Source organism: Octopus sinensis, linkage group LG6 (assembly GCF_006345805.1).
Source record: "Octopus sinensis linkage group LG6, ASM634580v1, whole genome shotgun sequence".
Taxonomy (NCBI): domain Eukaryota; kingdom Metazoa; phylum Mollusca; class Cephalopoda; order Octopoda; family Octopodidae; genus Octopus; species Octopus sinensis.
This window is the reverse complement of record NC_043002.1, coordinates 101,279,798-101,293,206: the sequence shown is the minus strand read 5'-3', so window position 1 is coordinate 101,293,206 and position 13,409 is coordinate 101,279,798. Positions and strand designations below refer to the sequence as shown.

The window sequence follows — 13,409 nt, the reverse complement described above, 5'->3', positions numbered from 1 at the left end:
ATACACTGACATCTAACCGTTCGAAGGTTTTCAATGTAACTGTAGCGAACCCTCTTCAAAATGAACAAGATTTGTCATCGTGGTGTCATCAAGTTCTTGATTCGACGGTCATTCGGAATGCTCACAGCAGCCATATTCCTACCACTCTATGTCACGCTGGTGAGACCCATATTGGAGTACGGGATTCAAGCCTCTTTTCCTTATCTCCTCAAAGACATACAGCATCTCGAAAGAGTCCAGAAGCTGGCTACCCGCATGGTTCATGGTCTCAAAAATTTGTCCTATGAGGAAAGGCTGAGGACGCTCGACCTTTATTCTCTAGAAAAACGCCGCCGCCGTGGTGATCTCATTCTCGCCCACAACATCATAAGCGGAAAGTGTAACCTCTGGAAAGAGCCGTTCTTCACTCCTGCTCCAGAGTGTCGGCTGCGGGATCATTCCGAAAAGCTCTACCTGCGACGATTTCATCTCAATCGAAGGAGAGGAGCTTTCTCCGTCCGGGTTGCGGATCTGTGGAACAAGTTACCAGACGAGATGGTGAAGATGCCGACGACCGCTTTGTTCAAAGCCTCCCTTGACCTCAAGTGGCCTGAACTCTTAACATGAACACCACCCTGTACTTAACTCCATGTCCCCCTACATGGCCTTGCTATTTGCTTTTGAGCCAAATTAACTAACTAACTAACTAACTAAGTACCTGCAAATAGTGTTTAATCCACAGGGATATTCATGCTGACATGATTACTACATAAGTGGGTGAGGATCCAGTTTTCTCAGCAGTGCAAAAGGGAGCAGCTGAATTTAGGAGGGGAATGGAGAGTCACGAAGATGAGCCACGATCTGGACGCCCTGCAAGTGCCAGCACCGACGGAAGCATTGATTGTGTTCACCACATGGTAATGAACGACAGGGGATTGACTATAAATCAAATAGCCAATGTTGTTAGAATGCCCCGTGAGAAAGTTGAATATATTCTGCACAATGAACTTGGCATAATTACATCACGGAAAAATCAGACATTCTTTGGAATTGATCCTGGTGATGTCCTTGAGTGTTTCCTAAACCAGGATGAGTGCTGGGTTCGTCCCTTTGAGCCAGAGACAAAACGACAAGCCATGCAATGGGAACATCCCTCCTCACTTGCTCTAAAAAGACAAAACTATTTCATCTGCAAGGACGGTAATGGCTTCAGTTTGCGGAGATCCAAAATGCATTGTGTTTATGGACTATTTTCAGAAAGACTACAATATCAATGGAGACTACTTTACTAACTTGCAGAGGCAATTATAAAAGGCTATTAAAGCCAAACGAGTAGAAAACTGATTGAAGGGGTTTTGTTTCATGAGGTCAAAGCTCCCGCACAAAAGTATTTGCGAGGAGAGGTCCTCGCTCCCATCTCTAGCCAATCGGATAAAGAATGAGTGCCGTTAGCCATCTGGAAGAGATGCCTTCCTGGACGCTATAGACATCAGTAGCACTGTCCTGTATAGGTTTCCACACTTGGTTGGCAATTGTATGTTACGAGATATATATTTATATAATTAAATAATGATTAATAATTTTACCAAGTAGCTCGGTACGTTAAAATAACCTTTTTAGGTAAATTTATACAAATATTCTATAATCATGAACATATTTGTAATTAAGGGTCAGCTAATTGTTTCTCCCCGCACCGGATTTAAAAATAGGAGTTAAATGCCTTTTCTACTCCCATAAAAGATCTTCCAGACAGTAACACACTTTTTGCCTACGTGTATTACTGTCTGTGAGATCTTTATGGTAGTAGAAAAGGCATATATATATATATATATATATATATATATATATATATATATATATATATATATATATATATATTATGTACCAAAACTTACATGAAATTGTCTTGAAACACTAAAGACAAAAATTTATTCTATGAAATTCCTATTGGCTTCAACCTCGGCCTCCAGACGACTTCGGAATCTCCTGCTACTCATCTGGACAGTCTCCTTCTTTCAGTTGGTGAATGCTGCCATAATCGCTGCCTTCAGTTCATCTTTGGTGTTACAAGGATTTTCCTTGGTCTCTCGCTCAACTGCGCCCCACGCACATAATAATGAAGGAGATTGCAGTCTGGGAAGTTAGGTAGCCAGATGTTAGGGTTGTTTGGTCGCAAATGTTGTCTGACAGCCATGACTGTGTTCTCCTGCTTGTGTGACAAGGAGCAGAGTCCTGTTGCCAGATATAGGGTCTTCCAGCAGCCACCCTCTTAACCCAGGAACTCCAGGCACTTGATGTAAGCATCCGTGTTGAGTCTGAGACTGTGTAGGAGGATGAATGGAGGTGTAACGTCGCCATCACCATGATGCTGACTCGATGTTTGATTTTTATCAATCTCGGTACATGTTTTGAGGACACTGCAAGACAACGGTTATTCTGTGCGCTCACCACACACACACACACACACACACACACACACACACACACACACGCACAAACATATTTATTTGTGTGTATACGCGAGCTTATGAATCAAATGGCGTAGTCAACTCAGTAGATATGCTCCTCGTTACCAAAGTTTTAAAACCTTAACGCTTCAGTCAATCGCTGGACGATACATTAGCACCTTCCTTTCAACAGCTCCCGTATATAGATATTCAGTTTCCAGACGTATGCATAGTTTCTGATTATGTGTATCGACTGTGAGGTGTTTTGAAGCGTCTTGGTGGAAGTGTGTAAATTGCCTCGGATTACCAAAAGTCTAGTATTTTTAAACATATGATAGCGACATCTAAAAGAAAGGAAGGAGCATAAATATGGAAGGGAAACGACTGGAATCACTGAGGGATCAGGAAATAAGTTGTCTTGTTTAAAAGTTTGTGCCCCGTTATGGCCGAAGTCCAAAGTATGACACAATAAGGACAAAGCAATAAAGGAATCTAAACAGCCAAAGTTATTCTGCAAAGACTAGCACAACCAATGAGTACAACCACTCAGACTATTAGAGAATGCGGAGTATATAGTTATGCGCATGCGCTGGAAAGCCTTCTTTTGTGATTCTTTTGCCATTGAAATAATTATGGACTACTACAACTGTAGAATGCAAAAACATCCCATTGATTAAAGCCTACAACCTTTTGGTGATGACATTTTAGCGATGGTAGAAAACAGTGGTTTCCATTATAAAACAAACGCCATTTTTAAATAACCTTATAGCTGACATTAAGAATATTTGGAATTAAAAAATATTGTATTATTGTATATTCTGTGACAAAACAAATAACCTTTATGATGTGGGAAACAGCATCTCTAAAGAACTCCCTCGTAAATATATTACACAAAATTACAAAAATACGAGGAAGGGACGAATGTATTCACAAATCGGAGACCTGGTCGGAATACTTGCAATAAAATGAATTCCACAAGAGCGCCCGAAACTCTTCTCGTCAGACTGGTAATAATTCGAGTTACCAGCCTAACGAGAAATGCTCCGTTTATGCCTTCGAAACCAGAAGGAGCGCGGAATCCGAAGTAAAATAGGAAGGCACCGCACGAGTGCCTTCCAATATATAGGGAAAACATTTTTAAATGCAGAGGTCTTTTAAAGACGTTTATTGACTTGACCGGTTTCACTTTTTTCGTTTTAAATTTTCTAAAGTAAAGTGCAAGGCTTTGTGTATCCTTCGTGGTGTAAAAATTATTTAACATAGACGTATTAAAATACAGTAATAGATTCTTTGACAAAGATAAGAAAATGTTAAGAGAGGCCTTGTGTTTAAACAGTTTACATAAAAGTGTTCAGAATAAGCAGTAAAATATGTTTATAATTGTTTATAAGTTCATCAAAAATCATAATTGTTTCTAAGCAAATATACAGAAAGATTTTGTAGACAGTATTTGATAGGAGAAAGTGTGTATTGGTTAGTCAAAAGTTCATCAGATATCATAATAGTTTATAAGGATTTTAGAGGAATGACCAATGACCGACTTTTTTCCTTCATCTCCAGTCTCGTAGATGTGTTTTGCAAAGATGGTTGCTATTTTTAGAAATAGTGTGGGAGGTTAGTTGGAAGCAGTCACGGGATCTGATTTAGAATTAAAAGGATTTTTTTGTTTCTGGGCTAATCCGTCATGGTGGTTTTTCGGCTGGTCTGAGTTCAAAATGGTGTGTGTGTGTGTGTGCACGGTTCTATATGTGTGTATATATATGCTTGTGTATGTGTGTGGTGGTTTTTGACTGGTCTTAGAGTTCAGTGTCGTGTGTGTGTGTGTGCGTGTGTGGGTCTGTTTATGTGTGTTTTATATTTTGAGGTCGATGTAATCGATTTAATCCCTTTGTCTGTCCTTGTTTGTCCCCTCTATGTTTAGCCCCTTCGTGGGTAATAAAGAAATGTATTTAGCAGGTTGGGGTCTGTATATGTGTGCACGTGTGTGTGTGAGTGATTCGTATTTGTCAGGGTGCTGTGTGTGTGCGCCTGTGTGTATGTATGTGTATATGTGTTTGTTTGTTCGTGTGTATGTGTACATCTGTGTGTGTGCGTGTGTGTGTTTGTGGGTGTTGTGTTGGACAGGGTAGTGTGTGCGTGCACGTAAGTATATATGTGTGTGTCTGTGTATTTTTGTAGTGTTATTCTTGTCCCGTGGTGTTGTGTGTGTGTGTGTGCATACGTGTGTGTGTTGAGGTGCATTGTATGCGTGTGAGTGTATTGTATTTGACAGAGGCTGTGAATCTGTGTTACGTTTATGTGTGTCCGTGTGTGTTACGTTTATCAGGGTACTGTGCATGTGTGTGCGTGTACGTACTGGGTACGCGTTTGTGTGTGTGAGTGTATCTTGTAATTGTCAGGGTGGAGTGTGGGTGTGTATATATATACACCCCGATATCCGAAACTCGGAGTTTTATTATGGCAACCGAATAATTGTCACATATTACAAATATATGTATATGTATGTATGTATTATATATGTGTATATATATATATATATATGTATTATATATATGTGTGTGTGTGTGTGTGTGTGCGAATTTATGTATATATATAGGTGCCAAAATTGACCGCTAGCTCCAAAAGTTTTTTTATTCTCTCTCTGTTTATTTCCTCGTGTTCCTTTCTGTTGAAGACTTTCTCACCTTCCTAAGCGTGAAACTAGTATACCTGTTTCCTGTTTATACACCTGTCTTCGTCTTTTGTTTTGTTTTTTTTTTTTTAAATTTGAAGTATAATATATACATACATACATATATATACACACATATATATATATATATACACACACACAAATATATATATATACATATTTATACACACACAAACACACACACACACACACATATATATATATATATATATATTATATATATATTATATTATATTAACTTAGAGATAAAACCACTATTAGGCAAATCATACAATGAAAAACTTAAGCCAATACATAAGATTAATTAATTTATATTATTTTAAATATATATCAAAATTATTAAAAAAAGATAATTAGTATAACACTACGATCGTTTCATGGCTGTCCAATTCGTAAAAATTCGAGTTACAGTCATTCTTCAGGTGATTGAAATATTTAACTTAGCGAGGTTTAAATCACTGTTCCGTTGAAGTACGGTCAACAAAGAAGTATTCCATCCAGTGAGAGATAATAATCATTTAATACATACAATATAAAATTACGAGATATTGATAGTTTCTTGCAGTGAAGACACGTTTCTAGGCAGGTTTTTATTACATGCCTCATGTATCCAGGCAATGCTCAGGCAGATGATTGCTTGGAGACTCAAGTAGTGTTATAAAAACCTGTCTAAACCTTCATCTCTAACGCAAGAGATCATTGGTAGATTTCATCTTTATACTCTCTGCATTAGTATAAGATAATAAAGCCAGCGAATTATCGCTACATGTAGTTAAGAGTGATTAGCCTTTCTTCGAAATGGTGTGTAGATTTTCTGCAGAAATGGTTGAACTCCATACATTTAAACAATGAAGCTAATGCTGTCTTAACTCATAAATTATATTGCTGCATGCCACCATTTTACAGTTACATAGACTATGGTATTAAGAATGCGCTGTATTAAGTTGGAAACTAGCATGCGAACCCGTTAATCTTCCGCTGGATGCTGAGTTCCCTATCCGTTCTGCCATCATATACACTTAGCACACAGACATTTACGCAATATTTGTGTACCTGTGTGCATCATATGCACACACACACACACACACACTCACGCACAGGTACACACATACACACAGACTCACACACACATGTATATGTGCATGTATGGAATTATCTAAATAAGCATGTATAATGAATATGCATATATGTATATGTGTGTGTGTGTGCGTGTGTGTATAATACAGTATGTATGTAAAATATGTGTGTGGATGCATATATACAAATAAATAAAAAGACATGTATATAAACACACACACACATATATATATATATATATATATATGTGTGTGTGTGTGTGTATAGCGATGTGTATATTTATATATACATTACATATATATATATATGTGTGTATGTACGTATGTATGTATGCATTTATGTATGTATGTATGTATGTGTGTGTGTCCCCAATAATCATTATCTATCAATAAATGTTATTTTTCTTTTAATTAATGTTTCATGTTTCGTCATTATTTAAAGTATTTATGCATTTTTTTCTTTTCCTCTTTTAATCGCTTATATTCGGAAATTTATTGATTGCTCATTGTTATTGTAGTTGTTGTTGCTTTTTTGCTTTTGTTTTCGTTTCGTTTCGTTTTGTTTTTTTTTTTTTTACATTAAATTTAAAGTTGTTATTGTTTGCGATTTGTTTTACCTTTTTTATATTTCTATTGTCAATTTTTACACATGACGAGAATCCATCTTCAATTTCGCTGCTTTAACACAGATTTCACGAGATACTTTATTTCAAGTTACCATAAAATTTTCCAATACTTAATTCTTTTTCTTGTACATCATTTTCTTTTATATATATATAATATATATATATGTGTGTGTGTGTGTGTATAGCGATGTGTATATTTATATATACATTACATATATATATATATGTGTGTATGTACGTATGTATGTATGCATTTATGTATGTATGTATGTATGTGTGTGTGTCCCCAATAATCATTATCTATCAATAAATGTTATTTTTCTTTTAATTAATGTTTCATGTTTCGTCATTATTTAAAGTATTTATGCATTTTTTTCTTTTCCTCTTTTAATCGCTTATATTCGGAAATTTATTGATTGCTCATTGTTATTGTAGTTGTTGTTGCTTTTTTGCTTTTGTTTTCGTTTCGTTTCGTTTTGTTTTTTTTTTTTTTTTACATAAATTTAAGTTGTTATTGTTTGCGATTTGTTTTTACCTTTTTTATATTTCTATTGTCAATTTTTACACATGACGAGAATCCATCTTCAATTTCGCTGCTTTAACACAGATTTCACGAGATACTTTATTTCAAGTTACCATAAAATTTTCCAATACTTAATTCTTTTTCTTGTACATCATTTTCTTTTATATATATATATATATATATATATATATATATAGTATTTTATTTTGTTTTAGCCTACTCATGGGAATGGAGCAAATTTCCATGTTGTGAAAATACAAGAGAAAAAAATACGAAACTAAAGGAAAAAATACGAAAGGAAAATATAATTATACTGAAGGCGTCCTAGCAAAAAGCAGACGACATTTCCTTGCTCCTTTCTTTACAGATCTGATTTATTTATTTACTAATTTCTTTCTTTACTCTTTCATTCTATTTCTTCTCCCATCAATCAGCTTTATTTTATCAATTAAATTCTTTTGTTATTTTTCCTTCTACATTTCTTTGCTATGTTGGTTGGTTTATGTTTTCTTCACATTCTTTTTTTTTATATTTCCTTTCTTTTTTATGCACTTTATGTTTCCTTCCTTCACAGGGGAAGAAGAATAAAAAGAAAACCAAAAAGAATCTAAGGAAAGAAAAAAAAACAGTTCTTAGCTAAATGGATTTTGATTCGTTACATCTAGAACGACAGAAAAATACCACTACAATCCGCATTGATTTCCTTCCTTTCTTCCGTTTAATGTTTCCTATGCAAGTTGGGAATGTGTTAGTTACAAATTTCCTCTACATCCTACTTCTTCTCCTCTTCTTTCCCCACCCCTTCTCCCTCTTCCTCCTACTATATCTCCTCCTCATCCTCTTCATCCTTCAACCACTTCCTCATCCAACCTTCTCTTGATAAATACACGAAACATATTCGATGCTTGAAAATATTTTCCACGTTTAAGAAGCACAACTGGGAGTTATGGCGGAATTGAAGCACGCGCACACACACAGCAATCCAATTATATTGTTTAGCCCGTCCTTATCTGTATATTTGTTCATTATATTATGTTTAAGGGAGAGAAAAAATACAAGTTTGAAATAAAATAAAGAATGAACAGCCGGTTTGCTGCCATCCGTTCATGCAGTCGGCTTTATAATATTTGCTCAAAGAAATTCGCATGTTCTCATGTTGACATTAATATACATCATTTTATGAGTAAACAAATGAATATCGAAATAGGATAAAATGTACAAGAATCTGTAGTCATAAGGATATAATAAAATATATCTCTATATATTTTGTAGATGCATAAATATATATATTATAATATATTCTCTAAGTTATATATATATATATATTATATATATATATATATATATATATATATATATACACATATATATACGTATATATATACATATATATACGTATTTACATATATATATATAACATATATATACGTATATATATACATATATATACGTATTTACATATATACATATACATATATACGTATATACATATACATACATACGTATATACATATACATATATATATACGTATAGACGTATATGCACATATATATACATATATGCATATATATACATATATGCATATATATACATATATGCATATATATACATATATGCATATATATATATATACATATATATATGTATATATACATATATATGTATACTTATATACATATGTGTATGTTAGTGTGTGTGGGTGTGTATGTATATGCATATACAAACGAAAAATAAAAAACGATCTTTACGCGCGTGTGTGTGTCAGTACTTATATATTATTTGTTACAATTAAATACACACACACTCATAGATATGTAAATAAGAGTTATAAATTATGTAATGTATATACATATGATTGCCTGCACACACATACACACACATACACACACATATATATATATATATATATATATATCCGTATACATATATGATGTAGATCAACATATTCGTTTCCTATGAGTTATATAAATGTATGTGTGTATCATGTATTTTGCATGTATATATGAATATATACACACACATCCACGCACACACGTGTGTGTTTATGTGTATACAGGGTAAGTCAAAAGCACTGCAAGGTTTTTTTTATTCGTCTTATAGCACAATAAAAGAAATATGCAATTGAAAATATTCCATTAAAACAGAGCCATTAAAATGATGTTTGTTACAACATTACATTGAGTGTTCAATGAAGCTTCCTCCTTGTATCAAACCATTCATTGCAATGTCGAAATTATAAACAGCATTACTATCACATAATTATGTACATGAAGTTGTATATATATATATATATATATATATATATATATATATATTTATATATATGTGTGTGTGTGTGTGTGGTGTGTGTGTACATACAGATAAATATATATTTAAACACACAAATACACACATATTCATAAAAACACATGAACACACTCTCACAAGCATGCACACACGCTTATGTAAATACATATATATGTGTATATGTACAAACTGTATATATGCATACATATAATGTTTGTATATCGGCGCAGATGTGGCTGTGTGGTAAGAAGCTTGCTTCCCAACCACATGGTTCCGAGTTCTGTTCCATTGCGTGGCACCTTTGGCAAGTGTCCTCTACTATAGCTTCGGGCCAATCAAAGCTTTGTCAAAGGATTTGATAAACGGAAACTGAAAGAAGCTTTTTGCATATAAGAAGGAAGCTTGATTACGTGTTCATTTCTCTTTTTGTCATCCTCAATTTTGAACTTCTACATAAATACGTGTGAGTGTGTGTGTGTGTGCTCATGTTGAGTTATGCGTAATAACAACAATCTAACATTAAATTGAAGTACTACGTTTTTTGCAAAATGCATGTTTACAATTTTGCAAGAAGGGAGCTGACAATAATTTCGATGTTACACCCTGTTGCCTTCATACATACATGCATGCATACATACATACATACATACATACATAGAAGACTATGCATGGATATGTTAGTAGAAAGCTCCGTGATGCTAGCAAAATCGATCATGAAAGCAGTTTATCATGGACCAATAACCTCCCACTTTGAAGGGTGTGTGTTTGCAATCTAGGTACAGGAAATATCAACGAAGTACCTGATGCACAAAAGGGATAGAGATGCAGGAAAAGCAGTAGAATGTGACAACCTATGCAGACTTTGTGGAGTTCACATTGACGCTATCCCCCACATCATAAGCAGTTGTCCGAAGATATCATCATGGTATCATCTACTGATGAGACACGACGTTGCAGCTAGGACACTATATAATAAAATCCGTCGAAAGGATAATCCCGAGAATAAAGAAATAAGAACCCACAATATGGTAGAAACCGTAGCCACTCATTGTAAAAACGAATACTGGTGGAATGTACAATTGAAGACCTTAATAAGATGTAAGCACAACAGGCTTAATATAAGGATTTGGGATAGAGAAGAGAAATGGTGTATATTTGTGGAAATTAGCTGCCCAACGGATGTTAACATAAAGCTGAAGATCAGTGAAAAAGAGAATACCCACGCTGAACCATTGAGAAATCTGCAGGTACTCTATCCAGATTACAGGTTTAGGTTTATACCTGTAATTATTGGGGCCCTGAAACCAGAAAGGAGAAAGCTAATTCGAAGACTACAGATCCACATCCATCAATGGAACTGTAAAAGTCTGTAAAACTTTCCAGAAGTTTATCATTGAAATATATGTGGGCATATCTAGATATGTAACTATATGCATGAGAATATAATAACCATACAAATTTACATACATACATACATACAAACATGCATGCATGCATACATACATACAAACATACATACATACATACATACATACAAACAAACATACATACATGCATGCATGCATACAAATAAACAAAAATACCCTGTTGTTTATGTCGAAATGCCAATGAAGGAGCCTTGGATATAGAGTAGAAACCGGTTCTTTATTGGCAAGAAATCTTGATATAAACTGAATGATGCCATACACACATACGCCCGCACAAACACACACAAACACACTTCTGCATAGTTTCCCATCTATCAAATTTTTGACCAATAGAAGTATCGGTTAACTAATAGCGCAATGGTAGGACACTTACTCTTAATGAAGGGGCAAGTAGAATTGAACCTGAAGCCACGTCGTTAAAAGACCAACTTCTCATACTGCTTGATTTCATTTTCGAAAACACGAGAAAAGCAAAAACACTTATTATTTGTGGGGTTTGGGTTTATTTTGTTTTCTTTTTGGTTGAAAGACTTGACTTAACAAAATTTTGTGATTCTATTTTGGGCTTTTAAAGCTGTTATAGTTTTTTTTTTTTTTTAGATAGGACTGTTATTCTGTTTTTAAAGATCTTTTAAGCTGATTTACTAACCTGGATAATGTTGCAATATTTAGAAATGGAAGCTGAGAGAAAAAAAAGAAGCTTAAAAGATTTGATATTGACTGAAAAGCACCACCTATGATGGAAAGCACGAACTACTTCCGCAACAGGGATCATTACAGACGGCTGTCATAGTTAACTCCTTTAGGGAAATACCGACCAGCAAAAATATTAAAATATATAGAAATGTACTCGAAACGGTGTCCGGTTTCGTTGGGAGAATTTTTTTCTCCATTTCCTCTTATTTCTTCTATTTATTTCTTTTAGATTTTTCCTTCATTTCATGCAGTCTATTATTTTTTTTTAACAATTATTCGTTGCTTTTATCTCGAAAGATATTCTTTGGCGGGTTTTATATTTGTTGTTGTTGTCACTATCGAAGTCGTCGCACGGTATCCAAAATTGTGATTTGTAGATTGAAAACAATATGTGCACCGTCTGTCAAGTCACAGCAGGACGGTACTTTTACGCAGTATGCGTGCAGTTACAAGTAAAGCTGATTTTTGCAATACAGCAAAATTGTAGGGTATTTTTAAAGTCTACAAGTTAGATAGTATTGAACCCAACGCTTCGATGACAACAGGAACAAGCTTTATGTTTCACTCTCACAACAGCCACATCTTGGCGATTTCAATTCTCATGTCTCCATATTTATCAGCCTTTTCTTTTTCTTCCATAATAATATGTTGATCTCCCAGCACTTGTTCGTCCATTATTAGACACTCTTGTTAGTCCCTCCTACGCAATACTATATACGGCCTTCAGTAATCTAATACCTTGCCTGTCTGAAAGTCAAAGGTCCAGAGGAGCTTTGCCTTCCTGTATTCATCCATTAACTTTCCAGTGTATGTTGGTACCAAGCACCCGTTAACTTCTAACCGCACTTCAGTGAACGTTTTGAGTTTCACTCTCGTGCCTGCGTTTGTACTCTTTCTGGGCAAGCACCAACAATTTGAGTCACACTTTCGACCTTCTTTCCAGAGGTTCGTTGCACTTATGTGCTATATACCCCTTTTCACTGAGTTGGTATTCAATGCTTGATCCTGGGCAGCGATGATTACGCTTTCAGAATTCCTTTTTAGGTCTCCCTTGCTGAGCCACCTCCATGATGCATCCTGGTCTTTTTGTTAGTTTCACGGTGGAACTGACCATGTAATCCCATACGGAGAAGACTTTCTTCTCTTCGTTGGTTATTCCTGATCGGCATTCATTAGCACTCTAAATTCCATTGTTGGTAAATCTTCTGCATTAGCAACATACTGTAGCAGATCTTCTTCGCTCTTTACCAAATAGTCTGATATATTTCTTCTTCCACTGTTGATGAACTCACGTACACTAATCAGGCCACTTCATGTAAAACATGTGTACGTTAGCCTCAGCGGGAGGACACAATACCTTGTCGTCGTCTTTCGGGTAGTGCCATCGAGTCGGTCAATCTTCGCTCGTGTCCATTTCGAAATGGAAGCACTGAAGACGGCTACAGCAACAGTCCATGTGTTGATGGCAGTCACAACGTTTCTTGTGTTGATTTTTGACTTCAAGAGAAGTTTGGGGTGCTTCAAATATGTATTGGTGACCTTGACTTTCATTTCTCTGCGAAAGACATTACTCATCATCAGAATACCAAAGTACTTGTACCCATCATCATCCGGGTCTTCCATTCGCTCTTCGTTTGGCATCTCTATGCCCTTACA

The 13,409-nt window shown here is 35.2% G+C and overlaps 1 protein-coding gene across 1 annotated transcript; it reads left to right on the top strand.

Annotated features, from left to right (window-relative positions):
- Positions 1 to 812: 812 nt before the first annotated feature.
- Positions 813 to 1,271, top strand: LOC115213306. Its single transcript, XM_029782239.1, has one exon. It carries the CDS (start codon positions 813 to 815, stop codon positions 1,269 to 1,271), a length of 459 nt encoding a protein of 152 aa, XP_029638099.1.
- Positions 1,272 to 13,409: the final 12,138 nt, after the last annotated feature.

What these genes read in the sequence shown, in the direction of transcription:
- LOC115213306 (XM_029782239.1), top strand. Translation starts at nt 813, where the DNA reads ATGGAGAGTCACGAAGATGAGCCACGATCTGGACGCCCTGCAAGTGCC.